Genomic DNA, 20,631 nt, shown 5'->3' with positions numbered 1-20,631 from the left:
CACTAGTATGTAATGGTTCAAAATCCCATTTTTACAGTATCTAATAAAAATGCAGGATTAACTGCAATAAACCTAACTGGGTGGTCCACGGCCTACTCAAGCCCAACTGTGGCTATGCCCCTGCTCTTTCAGACATTTTAATCTTCCTAAAATCAATGTCAGTTTTTTAGCAATGAAGCAACACCGAGTCTGGCAGTCAAAAATGCAAAAAAATGAAGGTGAGACAGAAGACGAAGCTAAGCAAAAGACAAATTTGTCATCTTACTTTAAAAAGCTTGAAGTATTGAATAATGGACATTCATAAAAAAGCATGGATAAGGAAACATCTGAATTATCTAATCACTTGCAGAGTTGTGGGGATACCACAACAACTGCAAAAGTTGAACAAGCGGATTCTGAAGTGACAATGGAACTACAAAATATAGGTAATTTTGTCGAATTAAGGGAAGAAACCTACCTTTAAGACATTGCATTATGGCCAAAATCTGTTTACTTGGATATGATAGAATATTTCTTAGTAAATAAACTGAAAAACTTAGATAATATGGAAAATTTGAGAAAAGAGTATGAGGTTGCAGGACAAAAGCAATTTAGAGGTCTTCAAGAGTCCCATTTTCCGAGAATGAAGAAAAATGGGACGACAGAAATTCAGAAAAATAATTTGCAAAATATGATGAATCAGGAACATTTGACAAGTTAGGCAACATTAACAAGTGAAAGTACGTCTTTACAAAATATTACTTACAATGACAATTAACAATTTTCTAAAGAAAAAGTGTAGAAAAAAAAGCTATTGAATAAGTTTCTTCAGAGGATGTTAACTTTTATTTTTCCATTCATGCGTCAGCTATACTTTTTATTTTTTACACCTTTTTCATGTTAGTGTAATGCAAATACAAGCTTTCATGTAGATCAGAAGTTCTCAAACTGTGGTCCGAGAACTCAATTCAAGTGGACCGAGGAAAGGTTATTAAGGTTTTGTTTCGTTTTTATATAAAGTGCTCTTATCCAAAGCATTTTACAATACTTAGCTAACAGTACAAACAACATTTGGAAAGATCATTAAGTGGTCCGCCAAGACCCACAGCAATTTTCAAGTGTTCTCTAAAAAAACAAACAAACAATCAAGGTACAACTCCCGCCCCCCAGTTTTTCACTTTATTTTCGTTTACTTTCTGTTACTTATAATATAGGAGGAGGATGAAGAAAAACAACAACAAAAAACTGGGGGGGGAGGGGGGAGAGGAGAGAAGAGAATATTCTTCCTCTTGGCTGGGTTCTCGAAAATGAAGCAGCGCACAAGGCCCCACTAACTCTAAATCTGCCACTGCTCAACATGATACTTTATTACCTATTTCCCACATATGTAGGCCCAGATGCTCACATGTTCAACTTTCCTCAATGCAAGTAGCCACATTTACATCAATGGAAACACTCACTGTGCATAAAGTTAAGTATATGTGTAAATCGTTGCTGGACTGTAGCTATACTTCATCGCTTACTGTTACCTTCAGTATGAACATGCAAGCATACTTGGATACACTATTTAAAAGCAATTATAAAGGTGATATTTTTAACATAATTTTGATCCCAGATTAATTTTTATTGTGGTCTTCTATTACATATTTTTTCAGATAATAAATCATTCATACCATTCTATATATTCAAGCTAACGAAAAGATATTTTTGCACATATGTAGTAAAAATTCAATATATTTTATTTTGGACATAACAAAAAAAAATCCATCACTGCACATGCAGATATTCCCTGCCGTAGGGATCAACTGTAGCCGTTTCTTCCAACTATGAGCAACTCCTTGTATTAACCCTGATATCAAATCAGGCAGCCCTATGTTCTGAGCAGCCTCTAAACCTCCGGCCTCCCAGACAGGGCCATCTGACACAGCAGATTGCATCAGAAGAACTATCCACCTTTGTAAAGAGAGAGTTAGAGTCATCACCAGGGTAATCCCAAACAGTCCCCAACAGTGCACATAGTGGTTTTTTTTTTTTAAATTGCTGTGTAAATTTACCCTGCTTCTTATTCAAAACAGGATGGGAATCAAGAATATCCAAAGCCTACATTTGGCTTCAAAATTTAAATAATCTTTAAATGCTATGAAAATGTGATAAATTGTGAGGATGTACAATTAGTAAAAACTTGGTTAAAAATGTATATGCCTCATAAGATCCCCTAAAATGTACGTATTACAAAAAGAAAAAAAATGTTTCATGTAATAGGTAATTAAAACAAGAGCAGATAGGTACACAATGTTGCTAGACCAAAACACAAAACCAAATTTTGGGGTGGAAGTCAACTCCAGCTCAGGAGTGGATAGAAAAGGCAAGCATAGTAGCAAAATAGGATCCTGCTTTGTATCTAGCCCCATTTAAGGATTTAAGTCTTCTGACCATCAAACAAATCAATAAGCCATCTGTAGACCCCCAGGGACAAATGATGAAACAGTGCAGGCTGTAATCCTGTGTTGTCAATGCTCATATCGTTGTGACTGTTGCCATTTTGGAGGCTCTTTCAACTGTGTGATAAAACACATGCAGCTCAGAGGCCACTGAGCTATTTGTGCTGCAGGCAATCTTAGCAATGGCTTTGTATGTGCTTACAAGGCCAAAGCATTGAAACAGGTGCAGCACAGCAGAGATGCCCCCTTCCCAAGATCAGCAGCCGTGACCTCACCATCCCCTCTTCCACTACCACAGCACAGTGATAGAGCATGAATGGAGATAGGAGCTCAGGTGATGCTTTTTTGCCTGCAGGCTGCTGCGGAGGGAAGTGCAGTGGGGCATCACAAGAGCCTGCTGGAGAGAATGCTGGTGCTGTAGGGGACCTACTGGGGCGGAGGAGGAGAGGGAAGAGAAACCTTTCAATGAAGAGCCAGGAATGGGGGGTGTCAGGGAGCAAGGTCCTGCATGTGTGGGGCACATTTCCTATGCAGTTAAGGTAGAATTTTCAACTTGTAATTGTCATACACACATACTGGGGGCGTGTAGTGGGAGTTCACAAACCAAGAGACAGACTTTTGGCAAGATTATTTTACACACCCCCCTAAATGTTTTTGATTCATGATTTTCAAACTGTTGGCGTTGACAATACTGGTCAACGGACAACTACCAAGGGCCCTTGTGGCCGTTCTCTGGTCAACCCCAAGACCGACCCGGCATTCTAATACTATGGAGATGACTGTAGGATGAATACCTAGATAGTTAGACAAGGGGAAATGGCCAGAACACAAAATTGTTGGGATTTTGACTATATTACTTTTCGGAAAAATACTGTTATTTGGTTTGCCAAAGTGTCTGAATTGCAATAGCTTCTTTTGGAGCAGCACTTTCAGCCCCAGTATGTAGGTAAATGCCTATGGAGACATTTTAATAGCAAGCACTGCAGCACCAGACATTAACTCAGCAATCACCAGTAAAGGTAAGCAAAAAATTGGTTTAATAACTCTCACCCTGGAGTAAGATATTTTAAGGATGTGGGGGGTTATGGTTGTGTTTTTTGTTTGTTTTTTGTTTCGAAGGAGGAGGAAAAGAGGAGGAAGGTTACTCCTATCTCATCATCAAGAAATGAGAGGAGGCTAAGCAGTGCTTTTCTTACCCCAAAAACAGTCAGTTGAGAAGTGTGAAGTGGGATTACCTCTCCCCACAGCCTGCACCAGTATAGAGAGTTTGATGGAAATGAAGGTCTGTCCTCCCTCCCACACAGTGGCAGCAGACAGTTTCAGGCAAGCAGTGAGGGCACTGAGGGTGGCTATGACAGACACAGCAGCAATTCTCTTCTGGCTCGGAGCAAAGTCTGGTGGCAGTAGCCGGCAGAGCTGATCCCACAATATTAATGGAAAGACTGATGCAACCATCATTTTTTCTGGTCTGTTTAACCATTTTTATTTCACCCCATATTGCTGTCAGATAAAAATAAACACACAAACTATGGGCCTCTTTCATAGCAAAAGCCATTTCATACAGTTTCTAATGCTGACTAACTCTAATGAATATTTCACATGTGATATTATAAGAGAGAGTGGAAGTGACAACAACACTATAATTACAGGTTATGTTCATATTTAATTGCAGGGTCCCAGCCTGGAAGTGATGGTTTTCCCCACCAGTTTTGGAAGAGTCATCGTATCAGGTCAGTTAGTTACAGGCCTCAAAGCAAGATCCAACTCAACAACAGAGTAGAGGATCCAGAGAGCTGTAAGGTCTAGCTTGGCTCTCACAGGACCCAGCAACTATAAGCTGAGTTGTGCTAGCACATTACAGTTGTGCAGGCCCATGAAGATGGAATGCATCTGGCCAGGTAGATGGTGGTAGAGTTTTGCACCATCTATAGATAATAAAGCCAATCCATTACAACCAAATAAGTCAAAAGTCAGTTTGTGACGGAGGGGTTAGGAACTGGCCCAGCACAGAACCTTTCTACCTTAGCTGGTAGCTGCTCTCTCTGATGAGAATTCCAGAATGCACAGAGTATAGGTGCACATGGTGGGTCAGTGCTCCCACCTGGTTTGGCCACTTCTTGTTCCCCTCTTGGCTCCATTCAGATAAGTCCGCCCCATTTCCTCTCCCTTATGACCCAAATGCAGTCGGAATCCTTAAAGGATCCCCATCCTCTTTTTCCTGCTCCCTGGACAAAGACCCACCACATTAATTTGTGGTGAGCACATTCTATCTTTGTCGGACAATTTTAAGTAAATCATCTAAAAAGAGGCGTGAGGAAATTTTTGCCTGACTATTTAAGCAAGCAGCTTTTCTATCTATATGATCACACTGGGATATGCAATTTAAAGTTTTGTTTTAATGATGATCAGATTCTAGGTAAAAAGAAAAGGAGTACTTGTGGCACCTTAGAGACTAACAAATTTATTAGAGCATAAGCTTTCGTGAGCTACAGTTCACTTCATCGGATGCATTTGGTGGAAAAAAAACCTAGATTCTAGGTATTACTCTTGCCTCTTGTATTCTTGCATAAAAACACCCACGTTTCACTCACTTGTGGTATCTCTCTCTTGCATATTAGAACAGATTTATTAATAGTAACAGATTCTGCAAGTAGTCCTTGAAACTTCCAGGTAGGTTAAATAATATTTGTGGTGGAATCCACTACCAAACTACATTAGCTTTGGAAAGGCTGCAGAAAGAGCAAAAGCCACAGGTTATTAGGGTAAAAACCATGATCCTCTAAACCAAGGGTGGGCAAACTATGGCCCGCGGGCCAAATCTGGCCCATCAGGGCTTTGGATCGGGCCTGCGAGATTGCCCCCTGTGGTGCCGCAGGCCCCGCACCGCTCTGGGAAGCGGCCGGCACAACGTCCTTGGGGCTCCGTGCATTGACCTTACCTCCAGACATCACCCCCTGCAGCTCCCATTGGCCAAGAACAGGGAACTGCAGCCCCGTGGGAGCTTAGAGGGAGGTATCTGGAGGCGTGGCAAGGGCAGTGCACAGAGCCTTGGGGAGAGGGGGGCACAAGGGGCTGTGGTTCCGGCTGCTTCCCAGAGCGGTGCGGGGAGCCTGCCCTGGCCCCGGCCCTGGCACCTGCTGCCACCACCTCGGAGCCACTTTAGGTAAGCGGCGCTGTCCTGGAGCCCGAACCCCTCCTGCACCCTGCCCCCCAACTGCCTGCCCTAAGCCCCCTGCCTGCACGTCACACCCCTACTGCACCCCAACCCCCTGCCCTGAGCCCCCTGCTGCACCCTGAGCCCCTGCTGCACCCCATACTCCAACCCTCTGCCCTGAGCCCCCTCCTGCCCTCTGCACCCCAAACCCCTTCCCTGAACCCCCTCACATACCCCACACCCTCCTCTGCCCCAATCCTTTGCCCTGAGCCCGTTCCTGCACACCACACCCCCTCCTATACCCTGCACCTCACCCCCAGCCCTGCATACCATTTCCCCACCCAGATGTAGCCCTTGGCCCAAAAAGTTTGCCCACCCCTGCTCTAAACAGCAAAATGGCATTTGTGTACTGTAGGGGGCTTAATGTATAATGGTGCTGGACTGCAGTAGTCAAGGCCATATGCTTGGGACTTCGTGTGAGTGGACAGAGGACTGCTGAATACCTTCAGGAAAGACTTCGTAAGGGCTTACTATTTGTGCTAAGTCTGATTGGTGTTGAACAGAGTTGTGCCCTTTCTTCACCAGTCAAGCATTTCCCTTCTTTGGTTGGTGATGTGAACACAAAGACTTTGCTATAATCCTCACAGATAGTTCATCTTCTGTTTTGTTCAACTCTAACTTTCACATTTCCTATCATGAGTATTTTACTATGCAATTTTATGTTATAAAGTTAACATAACTTTTGTCATGGATTTATTTTTTCCAAAGGAGATGGGGGAGAGATCATCACCCATGATTCTTATAAATTTATATGGCCCAAGCCATATTTGAAAGCTGGGCCCTGTAAATTTAAAGCCATTCATCAAGAAGTGCGGGGTGGAGGGTGTCATCTAACAGATTCTTGTTAAAGTAAAGATGCAGGGGGATTTTTGTATATAATATTAATATAGTTTTAAAAAAAATCTTGTGGTAGCATTTAAGTATATAAAACAACACAGGAAATCAGAAAACAGTTATACAAATTATCACATCCTGGTCTCCTAGATGCCTCAGTACTTTGGACATTCAGGACAAAGACAGACAATCAAAACTGCACATTTTGTACAATTGTAATTGTACATTTGCCTTAGCTTATTTTGGAGCAAAAAGACTTCCCTCTGTTCTCTTTTCTGTGTCTAAAGCACACTCTTGTCTGCCTGGCTAATGGAGTCATTACATCTCTGACTAAAACCACAATAGCTATACTGGCTTTTAAATACATACATACAAAATATATAGTACTAGCCTAACTTCATCAATATTGTCGACTCTTCCCATTTTACTGAGGTTCTCATCATGATTGGTGATTTTTGTAAAGCCCCATCTTGTGAAGTCTAGTGGTTACATGAGAATCTCAGCTTTTATTTTGGGGGGTGGGGTGGGAAAGAATTTCTAGCCCTCAGGGATGCAAGGAAAAGCTTGAAAACATGACTCCTACAGGCTCAAAAACCAGAAGGTAAATAAAAAAACACTAGCATATTTTGTGTTTTTTTAGGGGCCGGGCTCATGATTTTTTGGATCACTTGAAGTTGGTAATACTGCTTCATAAAAATGAATTTAAATTAATCAGTCCTTGAATTTGGTCTGTTATTGGAAAGTTACATTAGCTTAGCCCTTAAATCAGATCCTCCTTTAGACGTATTCATGAAATGTTAAAACACTGGCCTATGACTGGTTATCTCTGGCCAATGCAGAGTTAGTAATCCTTGCATCCATACTTTTTAAACTAGATTACATTAAGTGATTGCTTTATGGCCTACCAGGTAAAACATTCTATAAATCTCTTTTGCAAAACACTTTCATATTATATTTCACACACAATTCCATTCCTCATGCTAGATTCTTGTGGAATAATCTATCACTATATAACATAGGTGCCTTTTATTATTTACAAAAATGCTGAAACATGTATATATTTCAACTGAGTCTAGCCCATGCAGGTCAATGACCTCCCAATTCCTTTATATACAGTTTTGGGCTCTGAAGCCTAGATACATGAGCCTCCTATTCCTTAGTTTAAGCCCTTTGGGTTTTGAACCTGCCTCAGACCTGGAACTCAGTTCTTCATTTTCTCTCTCAGAACAATGCTAGGTCTAATTTTAATGCCAATTCTAAAAGAATGTTTTCCCATAGTTTATCAGTCTCACTACGGATTTCGCTTTGTTTTTAACTTTTTATTTATTGAAAAATCAAACTATAAGTAAAAATGAAAAACATTTTGTGTAGATTTCTCAAAGAAACATGTTCCTTGTTATCAGCAGGAGAAAAAAAAAAAAAAAAAAAAACTTTTATAGTGAGTTCCCCCCCCCCCCGCTGTTAATAGCCCACCTTAATGATTGGTCTCGTTAAGAGTTGGTATGGCAACACCCATTTTTTTCATGTTCTCTGTATATCTATCTTCCTACTGTATTCTCCACTGCATGCATCTGATAGCGGGCTTTAGCTCACGAAAGCTTATGCTCAAATAAATGTGTTAGTCTCTAAAGTGCCACAAGTACTCCTCGTTCTTTCTGCTGATACAGACTAACACGGCTACCACTCTGAAAATAAAAGAAAGCAAGTTTTAAGCCATAACAACGGTTTTATTTTTATATACTACCACTGACCAAGAGATGCTGTTTTGAGGAAACACTGAATTCATTGTGTTAAAAGTACTTTTCCCCATTATATTGCATTAGCTGTGCACAAATTATTTTATTTTTAAAATGTACTGTATAATGCCTCAAAGTCCATGGAGGTACTAAAAAGTGAAGTCTATATTGCATTAAATATGCAAAAATATTCTGCCATACATTAACTACTGGTATTATTGGTATATTAAGGCCAGTTATATTGGTATAGAAGTCCCTTAAAGGAATAAGCTATAAAGTATAAAGCACCATTAAAGCACTATAAACGCACATTAGACAGGGAGGTTGGACTTTAACTATATTGGTAAAATAAAATAGTACAATTTGCGTGTACACATGCCCTCAGGTATACTTGCCATAAATTCTCTTTTTTCAGAATCCTAAAATATCATATCATAGGACCATAATGTTCATACTACAGATTATTCATTAAATAAGGTGATGCAGCAGGTTAGTATATGAAACAAACTTGTCTTGGTTGTATATTTTACAATGTTAACACTTCACATGAATGTAATACATACAAAGTACACCTTAAACAGAAACTAAATCCCAGCAGAGGGTGGAAGAGAGGGGAAAAAGAAAGAAAATAGAAACTCAATCATGTTTTCTCTTCCTAAATTCATTTTAATTTCTCTTTAGCAAGACATTAGAAATGTGGACTTTTGTCATAAGAGAAGATATTTAATAGCCATATGTTCCTATTTGTACATATAGAAACGATATCTTTCCCACCATACCTGGGTACATTAAGCCAATAATTTAAAGACTCCGTTTCATAAAAAACTTAAATTTGCCCACAACATAAATTACATTTTGATTAGATAGAATGTTAAACCAATTTTCAATAAGGGAAACTTATTGGGAAATTACAACTTTCTTCTCAATTTTAAAGAAAACAGATACTGAAGTAAAATAAGGTACTAACGATTTTACTAGTATATCAGCCAAGTGACCCACTAACCACTTTTAAAAATTAAATATATATTTATTTATTATGAACAGATGGTGGCCAAGAAAGATACCTACTCTGTCTCTTAGCCAGAAGGTCAGGTCATGGCTGAGAAACCAAAGAACAATTGGTGCTTTGCCATCCATAAGATGAGATATTACATTTTTCTTCTCTAAACATGAAGCTAAACGTAAAATAAGAACAGCTTATTTACAATAAGAATTTTAATGACCTCTTACATTTTTATCGAAGCAAAATAGCTACACTTCTCACCATCATAGATTGCTTTATGTACTTTCTAATATTATTCAGCATATAGAGCTTTGCTGATTACTAATGTTATTAAAAGCCTAACCTAAAAAATGACCAGTAAATACCAAGAATAATGATTATTTAAAACACATATACTTGTTTTTCTAGAATCCAGCAATCACTTTCAAAAAAATGTTTGAAAACCTAAATATATATGATATGATATGCTTCAGGGAAAAACCCCTCCTTTTAAAAATGTACCAGGGTACCAATTACCATTTTTAACATTTAATTATTCCCATAATGGTAAAGCACAAGTAATCCTAAATGTAAACTTAAATATTTTGTTACATTGTCTAGTTTGTCAAAAAAGTTAACCTTGGGGAAGGCTGCAGAACAAGTCAAAGATTCTTCTTTGAATACTTTATTGCACACTTCCTAGTTCATTAGAATGCCAAGACTATGACAACTCTCTTATTTGAGATATCTGTCAAGACAGAAGATGAGCCTGTATTTGTGTTTTTCAAGTGTTCTTAGACCATAAGGATCTGGTGAAAAAAAAAAAAAAAAAAAAAAAAATCTTACAAGGCCCTTTTATTGCTGTACTGTATAATCTGACATAGTAAATAAGTTTTTTTAAAATAATTATTTTAAGTAGTAAATATATAACTTAAAACAATACATAATGACAGGTTTCAGAGCAGTAGCCGTGTTAGTCTGCATTCGCAAAAAGAAAAGGAGTACTTGTGGCACCAAATGCATCCGATGAAGTGAGCTGTAGCTCACGAAAGCTTATGCTCTAACAATACATAATGTGTCTTTTGATTTAGTATTGTTTCAATTTTGAGTTAAGATACATCTTTATTAAAAAAAAAAAGTTAATGTCTAGAAATTTTCTGTGGCTACCCATCAAGATTTTGTAGTGCTACTAAATAAAATATCTTTTTAATTCATAACACTGTTTTTCCTGCATATATTCCTTGCAGATGAACTGATTTGTTCACCTGCTGAAAAGGGAAAAAAAAAGTTTTAAAAAATGCTGGATAAACAGCTGTACATAGTATTTAAAATTTAAACACACTGAAATATAACGTACGTAAACATTTTTCTGTGTATTCAGAACATACTGCCAGTCTAGTCCTGTATACGTCATATTTCATGAAACAAGAATAGGAAGTTTGAACACTGGAAATGTAAATGGTGAGTCACATTGAAAAGAGGGGGATTTCAAAAAAATGCAACACAACATCTGTTTGAACTATTAGTGAAGTAAACTGCAGTACACCCTAATATTAATATTTGCTAATAAGGATGTCTTCTCAGTCTACCTCCAAGGCATACGCTGTTTTTTGTAAGTAGTACAAACTCATCTTTAAATTACTAACAATTAATTCTTAGTGGCATATTTGCATAAATCTGTTTCTTACTTTGAAACTTTTCAATGAATCACAAAAATCAATTGAACCTGAATCTTTAAAGAAATTGGTAATGAAATGATACACTTTGCCTTATATACTTCAAACTTTATCCTTGTTTATGTTTTGTCTTGCTTTATATGCATACCCATTATATGTGTTTATGAGTGAGATGTATAACCATATGTATATAGTACATGGCTCAATATATATAAAAATCTATCATACGTGTTCATACACTGTATATGAAGACTATGATGAGTATTATGTAATACTGCACCTTTTTAAGGTTGAAAACAAGGATAAGGCAGGTAAGAGGCATTTCTTTAATAGTAATAGCTGGCTGTTTGCCATTTGTTTAGAATCCACATAACAGTAATAAATGACCAGTATCAGAAAAATGAATCATTCCAACTTCAGAAATAACCCCACTGCAAAGTTATGGCAGTATCATCTCTTACCTGGTCCTTAATTTCAAGCTCCCTTATAGTTTTTGTTCTGTACTCTCTGTGCTTCTTTTCTGCCTCATCCTTCTTGATTTTGGTTTGATTCAACTGAAAACGCATTTCTCCACACACCTGTTAGATTACACAGACAACATGATCTGTAGCTTGTGGAACCCACAGTGTAATGTTTGGTAGTTAGATCTTTTGGTGCCCCCTAGAGATCGTTTGAATCTAGCATATTTTTATTTACAGATATTTTAAGACTACATATGGTAAATGTTTTTTTATATAAAAAGTGGATCTGGAATCCTTGTATTGTCATTAACTTTGAATTATGCAGTGCTGGCTAGATTCAATTATATTTGGATCAGGATTTTGTAAAATACTTCTGCTCTCAATATATGTGCTACTAAATGCATTTAAACTACAGTTGCTATTTATTAAATTTTCTTCCATTCTCTTTTTAAAATCCAAAGATATTCTAGGATCACACTTTCAAATGCTAAAATTAAGGGATGTGTTACATTTCCAGCACATGATTTCCTGTTTTGCCATTTGTTTCTCCAGGTAGGAATGAAAATCTTGAGATTGCACTGTAATTATTTTCAGAGTTCTACTGAAACACTATATTCTCATTAATAGATTGAACGCAAGTTCCTTAACAGCAACAACTTATTCAAATGTATACACGGACACTGAAAAAGCCAAAAAAGCACCCAAAGGACTTATTTTGGGTGGAGAAACAGCGAGAATTCGTTTTCAGAAAGGTAACTTATATTCCATTCTGGATCCTGATCCCTTCCAGACCAAAACATTTGATGATGTTCTCTGTGTTGTCTCCCACCTCAATCTATCCCAAATTTACAGGACCAGGGCCAGTGGAAGTGTTTGCTCTTCCCCCTCTACATTTTGGGAGCGTGTTTGTCTTCTTCCACATTCACAGTCCAGGGGTTTAGCGTGCCCTGTTTGATGTCAAAAAGCAGAGGTTTTGGACAGGATCTCTGCCTCTCCTTTCCCAGCTCAGACAACGACCCCCAATTTGTGGGTGACCATTTCAGGTTAACAATTCAACCTTAAATGCACACACAAAAATGTTATCCCCCTGGCTCCTTCCAGGGGATTCTACGTACCCTCTAACACTTCAGGGGTGAGAGTTGCCATTCTTTCCCTCTCAATCTACCTTTCTCCTCCTCATTCCCTCTGTAACCCATGGGAAAGGGCAATATCAGCAGTACCCTGATCATTGACATTACTCCACCTTCGGCTTTTTGTTAGGGGATTGTGAGTACCTGAGTGGTAATCATTGGGCTAATGAGGTAATTGGGGAGAATAAGTGGAAGGACCAGGAACAGGAAGCAAGAACCTCAAAAGGAGGCTTAGCTGGAAGCTTACAGGGTAAGCCTGGGTTGAGGAATGAGGTCTGCAGGAAGCCTCCCCTGGCTGTAAGCTTGCAGTACACGGTGTTACTATGTAAGAAAAGAATAAATACACACCTTGGTAAAAGATAACCTGGCGTGTGTTTGTGAGTGTGAAACCATACAAACTGACCAGTCACAGTGCAGTTCACGGGGTAGAAACGGAGGCACAGTGTAACACCCACTCACATTTTTCTCTATACTCCCTCCCCCATGTACAGCCTCTTCTTAACTGCCCTCTATATTTTCCCTTCATTCCCCTACAGTCTCTCCTCTTTCACAGTCTCCTTCTGCCACCCAAATTCCCCTACCCATCCTATTCCTGTCTCTTCCCAGTGTTCTGTCTTTTTAAGAAAAAAACAAAACAAAACACCAAAAACCCACAATAGCACACAGGAAAATCTAACTTCTGAGGGCCAACTGCCTTCAGTCCTCCTGCGAACAATGAGACATGATGGTTGTCTTTACAAAAAGCAGCCTCACCTCCTCATTCAAAGAAGTAAGGAAATGGTGGCAATCTTCACCAAACACAGCCTGAGAATTCAGTCCCATTGAAAGTAATGGGAAATGGTTGGGGTCGGAGGGAGCTCAAGAGTTTAATGCCAGAGAATGGGAGATGAGAAATTAAAAAAAAAAAAAAAAAATCTGAAATTTAATACAATGCTAAGAGTTGCCAATTCTGCCTCCTCTTTTTCATCAGAAGGGAGACTATAAGACAGGCTTCTTTCTCCATTTCACAGCTGAGGAGGGAAAAAAAACAAAAACAAAAACAAAAACAAAACTGCATCCCATCCCACCTCTCAATATGCATCTGACAGAGCTGAGGAATCAGAGGTGAGGAAAAGCTGACTAGAAGCTCATGCTACAGTGCCCCTTAGTGGCCAACAGAGCCAATTGCTTGAAGAAACTGCAGCTAGCTGCTGAGAAGCCCTCTCTGGCCTTGGGTTTAGAGGGCAGGCACATATCTCGAATGTCTATTTCAACAGACATCACGCATTTTAGTACTAAAATCATCTATATTCTACACAGATTTGGTGTCCCCTCACCTTTATTGCTGAAAACTTTTTACATCAAAATAAAGAATGATGCTGAAGTTATAAGAATTTACACTAAAGTAAAATCAACCTATAGTATTTTATTTTTTCTGCTTGAATTTTTTTTCCCCCCATCTCATTCTGGGACATACAATGCATCCCACATCTGAGCCTGAGAAGACTGAATGGTAAGTAGGTGGCTAGGACCACTAAAACAGGGGATTTCAGTTAAACCAGGATTGTATTTATATACAAAACCAATTCAACCTAAACAGCAGAAAGAGGCCTTCTTAAAATGCATAAAACTAGCCCTAGTATTACGAAGAACTATACTGAACAGAAAGTCTACAGAAAAAACAACAACAGTGTTTTGAATTTTAACCACAAAATAAATTCATGCTACTCTTCACTCATTTTAGCACTGCAGAGCCAAAACAGCTATGGAAGAGTGAGCTGAATCCTGTTCTATCCCCTGTATCAACAGAATTATTAATTAAATGTTAATTGCATAAAGTGATTTTGCATGGACCAGAAAAAAAATAAAAGCTTGATTCTCAGATGTGATGTAAGGTTGTAAACGCTATCGGAAAATTTTTGAGAATCCCACAATTAAATATATAACATTAAAATTTATGTATTTTAGACTATTTAACCCCTTAAACTATGTTAAAGAGGAAAGAATACTGGTTCACAACATCATGCACCAGATTTTCATAGTACAAGTGTTTTGTTTTCAGAAAGCCAGATTTATCAATACCTTCTTTTCAAATATGTTTTATAGAAAATACACAGTACGAAGCATTTTTCACCATGTGATCTTTCAAACCACAGTAACAAGCAAATACTCATTTGAGATTGTCTCTACCTTATTAACTTCCATCTCCTGAGAGGCAAGTTGGTTTTGGGCTTCCTCTAGCTGGTTAGCTATTGAGTTCTTCTCTCTTGTAATTCTCTCTAACCGAGCCTCCAGTGTCGCCACATTCTGAGACAAAACCATCACCTGCAGAAAGAGAAACACTATAGTGAATTAACCAGAAACCTTATACAGGGCCAAGTTCTGCAATCTTTACTCCTTGAAAGCAATGGGAATTTTGCCCAAGTACGTATAGTGGACCCAATGCTGCATTTCTTCACATCAAAACTTGATTTTAAGGCAATAGGAATTTTGAGTAAGCAAGAAATGCAGGCTTTACTTTAATAAGGACTGCAGAATGATTAGAACAGCAAAGTTATTATTTTAAAGTGATTCAAGTAAGCATTTGAAATATTTTCAGTCAGCCAAACTACTCTACAGGACTTCTCAATATGCGTAATGATGTTGGAAGAAACCCTTCTTCAAGAAATGATGCAGACGTGTATTCCACTTAGGCGAGCGCGCACCCAGCGCATCAGAGCCATAGAATTTTGCCTACCAGTACCTGTAGAGGAGCAGCGCTCATGCCAATAGCTTTTCCCCTGACTATATGAGGTGCTGCTTCCCCAACCCCTCTGAATTCCTTCACACCAAATGCCCAGAGACTAGACTCTGATGCAAAGGAGTCAGAGGATGGGTCATGGAATACATGTCTGCATCACATCTCTAAGAACCATAGCTACAGTAAGTAACCATTTTTCTTCTTTGAGTAGATGCAGCCATGTTTTCCAGTTAGGTGACTCAAGCAGTTTCTCCAGGGGATGGGGCTCACAGCCTATTTAAACAAAGAATGCAGGACCACCTTCCCGAAGTTTCCATCTGCTCTGAATACCACGATAATGGAGCAATGGTTTGTAAACATGTGTATTGACAACTAAGTGGCAGCCCTGCAAATATCCATTATGCAGATTTCACTTAAGAACACTACTGATTTAGCTTGCACTTTAATAGAATGAGCTTGCACCCTAAGAGGAGCTGTAGCCAAAGCAGTGTTGTATACAGCTTTGATGCAGGAAGTTAGTCTTCTTACAGATGATCTGAAAGAAGACTGCCTGTCCCTTCATATGGGGTTTAGTCCAGATAAAAGGCCAGACATTGTCTGATGTTCAATATGTGAAAATGCTACTCCTCTGGAGATTAATGTGGCTTAGGGAAAAAAACAAACAAACAAACAAACAAAAAAAAAACTTACAGGCAAGTATACCACCTGGTTTAAATGAAACAGAGATCCCTTTACTCACAAATTTCAGTTGCAGCCACAATGTCACAGTCTTTGGAGAACTGCATGCAAGAAGGCTCTGCCAGCAAAGCCTGCAAACCTCACACACTCCTTGCAGATGTTATCGCCATGAGGAATGCAAATTTTTGACATGAGAGAGGAAAGGGGCAAGATGCCAGAGGCTCGAATGGAGAGCCTAAGATAGCTGCTCTAACAGTGTTAAGGTCCCACAAGGGAACCAGTTCCCGCTCCAGTGGATTGAAAGTAAGGATTCCTTTCAAGAATCTCACCACCATGGCAGTGGAAAACACCGATTTTCCATAAATAGATGAAAGGCTAAGATCACCACTAGATGAGTCCTCAAATGAGCTAAGCCTAAGGTCCAACGACTGAAGATGCAGTAAATACTTCAAGATGTCTTGTATACTGGCTGAACTCCATGGGCCAAAGACAACATTGAAAAATGCTTCCACGTTGCCGAATAGGACATTCTGATAAAGGGCTTTGTAGGACCTGCTGAACATTGCTCTTCCTCCTTGTTCAATCATGGAGCAGCAATGCTGTAAGATGTAGGGAGCTGAATGCATGATGCAGACCGTGACCGTGAACCTGTGTAAACAGGTTGGGATGGAGAGGAAGGGATATGAGAAGCTGAATCGACAGCATGAGAATGTCAGAAAACCAGCACTGCCCTCAGCAATGCTGGGGGAGCGAGGATGAGGCTGGCCCAATCCACTTTCAGTATGAGGATGAGCTGTGGAACGATTGGGATCAGAGGAAAAGAACACAGGAGAGTTGCCTATTACATCTGTCCTTTTGGAGACCTTATCCTTAGGAGTGATCTTAAACCTGCCCTGACATCTCTATTGTTCACTGTGGTTACGACTAAGGAATTTGGGGGCAGATGGGAGTAAAAGCCCTCCTATACTGGGACAAAATAGCATTTCTCCATATGCTTTGCAGGTGGTGGTACTGAAGCCGGTGTGGTCTAGGGTGCATTGTTGATAGGGAGGACTACCCTCCCAGGAGCAGACAGCTTTAGGATATGCATTAACTTATGGGTGTTCTCCTGCAGAAACTCCACTGAAATGCCCAGTAAGAAGCCACATTCTGCAAAAGGTCCTGATGGGCCTTAAAATCCTTTGCTATTGGAGGACAGGAAGAGCCACACACTGCTGCATCATCCGGGAATGAAGAGTAGGTAGTTAACTGGACTGGTGGAGCTGGAAGGGGCAGCTCCATGGATTCGGCACAGGGAAGGCAAACTGGTACCTGAACCTGCAGTGGGTCAACAGTTGCCACCACCGATCTGCCTGGTGACCTCACCTTAGAGTGAGCTGAGAAGTGCAACCTCTGTGATTGAGAAGTGTCTCACCGATTCCATGGAGATCACTGATAAGGATAGGGCATTGGTGGCCAGGGGCCCCAGTCATGACTGTGAGATGAATGCCAATCTCCATAAATACTCCCGATGTGAGTCGTGTGATGGAGAGCAGGGGAAGGAAGATCCCAACCTCAATACTGAGGAGCTTTGGGATTCTGGGGATAAAGATGGAGCCACTCCTGAGGAGCAAGTAACCAGTCTGACTCATCCATCACCCAGAATGAGCCAGGGACCAGCACCGATAATAAAAGTGGTACTGTTGGCACCAAGAACACGGGTGCTGGAAGCGGTGTCAACCCCAAAGTCATCAGGGTTGCTGAAGCAGCAGATGGTGCTGAATTTGAGCTACCATGGTGACATTCTTTCCTGGGTGTCTGGCTGGTGGGTCTTGCGCACATTGCAGCAATTGACTGCAATATTTGAAGTCAGAAAGAAATTTTCCCCCAAGTCAGATTGGCAAAGACCCAGAAGGGGGCAAAGGTCACTTACAGGTTTAAATTAGCATAAATGATGAATTCTCTGTAACTCAAAGTCTTTAAATCATGATTTGAGGACTTCAGCAACTCAACCACAGGTTATGAGTCTATTACAGGAGTGGCTGGGTGAGATTCTGTGGCCTGAAATGTGCAAGTCAGATTAGATGATCAGGATGGTCCCTTCTGGCCTTAAAGTCTATGAGTCTATCGGTGGTGCTGACTGCAACAGTGCCAAGGAGTTTCTTTGGGGCAAGGTCCCTTGCACTGAGCCCAGTACCAGTCTTGCTTCCGCAAACCATGGAAGGGGAACATCAGAGTGTAGTGCCAATGGACTTAAGGGTTCAGTGGCCCATTCACCCAATGGGGCTGTAAATGATGCAGCCCTGGCGAAGTCCTGGACCAAAGGATATATTGGGATGGAACGGCAAAGGTGGTCTGTAGCCACCTGGCATGCCACTGATAGAAATAAGTCAATGCTGGCATCACCCTCATCAGTACCAGACTCAATGAACACCCTGGGGCCAGAACCAGAGTCAACGGCACAGGGTCTCTAACCTCCCTACTCGGTACCGGGTAATGGTTAGAGGCACCCCCATGAACCCTGTGCTAGGCCAAGGTCTTCCTGGGGTAGAGGGAAGAGTACCCACAACACCTGGAAAGGTCTTGATTGGTCTTGTGTGACATTTTTCTCAGCACACTAGACGGGGGATGTTCTTCCATCTCTTTGGAGAGGTGCACACTCCGGAGTGCAAAGCAGCAGCACTCTAGGAACTTGCAATCTGATGGAGGGCCTTGGTGCTATAGGAGGCTTCATGGCCTATTCAAGCAGGTGCTGCTTTAGGCAAGGGTCCCTAGCCACCTGAGTCCATTTCACGAACAATCTACAGATTGAACACTGTTCCTCGACATGGGCCTCACTCAAGCACAACAGGCGGGAATTGTTGTTGGGGATTGTTCCCCTCACACGACAGACAATATTTAAACCCCTGTGAGGTTAATACAACTAACACCAATCTAACTAATACTAAGGGTACTAACGAACCACACACAACAAAAAAACAACACTAAACTAGTGAGAGATTATGAGGTTAAGACTACCTAGTTCTCCAACTCTAGCCATGGGCAAATCACAAGGAACTGAGAGGGCTCAGGATGGTACTGCCTCACGTAGTCAGGGGAGGGTCTATAGCCACGAGGCACAATGCCACCCCTGTATGATACTTTTAGGCAAAATTCACCAGCTGTAATGTGCAGGGCATGCACACACCTAAGTGGAATACACAGCTGCATCTACTCAAAGCAGCAGCAACAGGTTCTCTATTCCTGCAGCCTAGATAACATCTACTTACCTATCACTTAGACTCTGATTTTGACCAACTGGTAGCCAGGGGAACCATCTTATGCCCAAGAGAGAAACAGTTACAGAAACTTACCCTGTCACTATAGATATACTCAAATTTTATTTCTAAACTGAGGCAAAAATCTCATCCCTGTAGCTCAAAGCAGATGCAGTGTAGCAGTAAACAAAAGCCAACTCAGTAAGTTCAAAAATTACAATTTAATTTTTTCAAACAATATAGTTGAATTAATATTTTGCTGAATGATAAAAAAACACCGTAACAATAAAACAAAGCTGTTTGCCCTTGAGCTGTTTAGCCCTGAAGCTGCCTAATACAAGTGGAAATAATAGGGCCTGACAGTTCTACGTTATAGGAAGTCAAAGGCTAGACCTAGAAGGTTATGTATTCACAACTACACTTCAGCCATTATATATCCACCTGATTTATGGACCCATGCCAGAGATTGTTCCTCTAACATATCACTTGTTAGGGAAGTAATACAACAAATTCAAGAAAAGATCAATTTAATGCATAGTAAAAATAAAGTATTTTCCCAGTACTTAATTTCTATTTTTCAAAAGAAATCTTCCATTTCAGATATCACTAGTACAAATGTATAATCATAATTTTTCTACCAGACTCAAGACTAAAGACACCCAGCAACTAACGCTAACGCTAATTACCAACTATAAAAATCACAGTATTATTATAATATATTTTTGAAGTGTCATGCTTGCCTAAAACAAGATATTAGACGACTGCAAGTCCTCAGAGCAGGAATCAGTCTAAATAAGACAACATACAGTGCCACGAGAAGCTAAGTTAAGTTTCAGTAATAGTGAAAATTACGAAGTGTTTGTTTATAAGGCAATTTTTATGTTGGAGTGCATACAGTGCTGATGAGGGGAGGAAACGGGGAACAATTGTACCAGGGCCCTGAGTTCAGGGAGGCTCACAAAACGTCTGTAACTGGGGTGAAATGGAAGGAGGTGGGGTCCCAAGGGACATGATATACCGGGACCCCAAATTTCTCGACAGTCCTGTGTGTATACTCTGTGGTTCTAATGTGCAGCCATAATTACACAGTGAAACCTAATATGTACTACTTGCAAAAGATAAACCTCTGTCTTAAACAATCATAGATACATAGATATTAAGATCAGAAGGGACCATTATGATCATCTAGTCTGACCTCCTGCACAATGCAGGCCACAGAATCTCACCCACCCACTCCTGCAATAAACCTCTCACTTATGTCTGAGCTTACTGAAGTCCTCAAATCATGGTTTAAGGACTTTAAATCCTGGAGTGCTTACTCTGTTTTCACTCAGTCCCAACTCAGGCAAACTTCTTGTGTATCAGCAACAATTAAGTTCCCATCACCAAAGTTTTAGTCCAGGTGATGGTGTTAGGGGCAGCTTGGTTTTCAGATATTAGGTTGGGCTTGCAGGATTATTGCTGTGAAGACTCAACAGCGTCGGTCCGAGAATCTGGCAGTTGTACTGTTTTCACAACATATGGAAACTGTACTTCTAATAATTC

At 40.2% G+C, this 20,631-nt stretch overlaps 1 protein-coding gene across 17 annotated transcripts in view; it reads right to left on the bottom strand.

The window, feature by feature from the left end:
* The window catches only part of SDCCAG8 (SHH signaling and ciliogenesis regulator SDCCAG8), a 161,320-nt gene that overhangs the window by 96,482 nt on the left and 44,207 nt on the right, over positions 1-20,631 (bottom strand). For 16 of the 17 annotated variants that reach the window (XR_006280137.1, XM_038396374.2, XM_038396376.2 and 13 more), the window contains 2 exons: positions 14,623-14,757; positions 11,324-11,440 (listed from right to left, as the gene is read on the bottom strand). Coding sequence is in view for 16 of the 17 variants with exons in the window: in XM_038396374.2 (XP_038252302.1) it covers positions 11,324-11,440; positions 14,623-14,757 (252 nt within the window). In the remaining variant the exon portion in view is untranslated. The remainder of the gene's footprint in view (positions 1-11,323; positions 11,441-14,622; positions 14,758-20,631) is intronic. The other variant, XM_038396378.2, reaches the window with a different exon arrangement.

This window comes from Dermochelys coriacea, chromosome 3 (assembly GCF_009764565.3).
Source record: "Dermochelys coriacea isolate rDerCor1 chromosome 3, rDerCor1.pri.v4, whole genome shotgun sequence".
NCBI classification, from domain to species: Eukaryota; Metazoa; Chordata; order Testudines; family Dermochelyidae; genus Dermochelys; species Dermochelys coriacea.
Note: the sequence above shows the minus strand (reverse complement) of the source record. Positions and strands in the feature narration are given on the sequence as shown.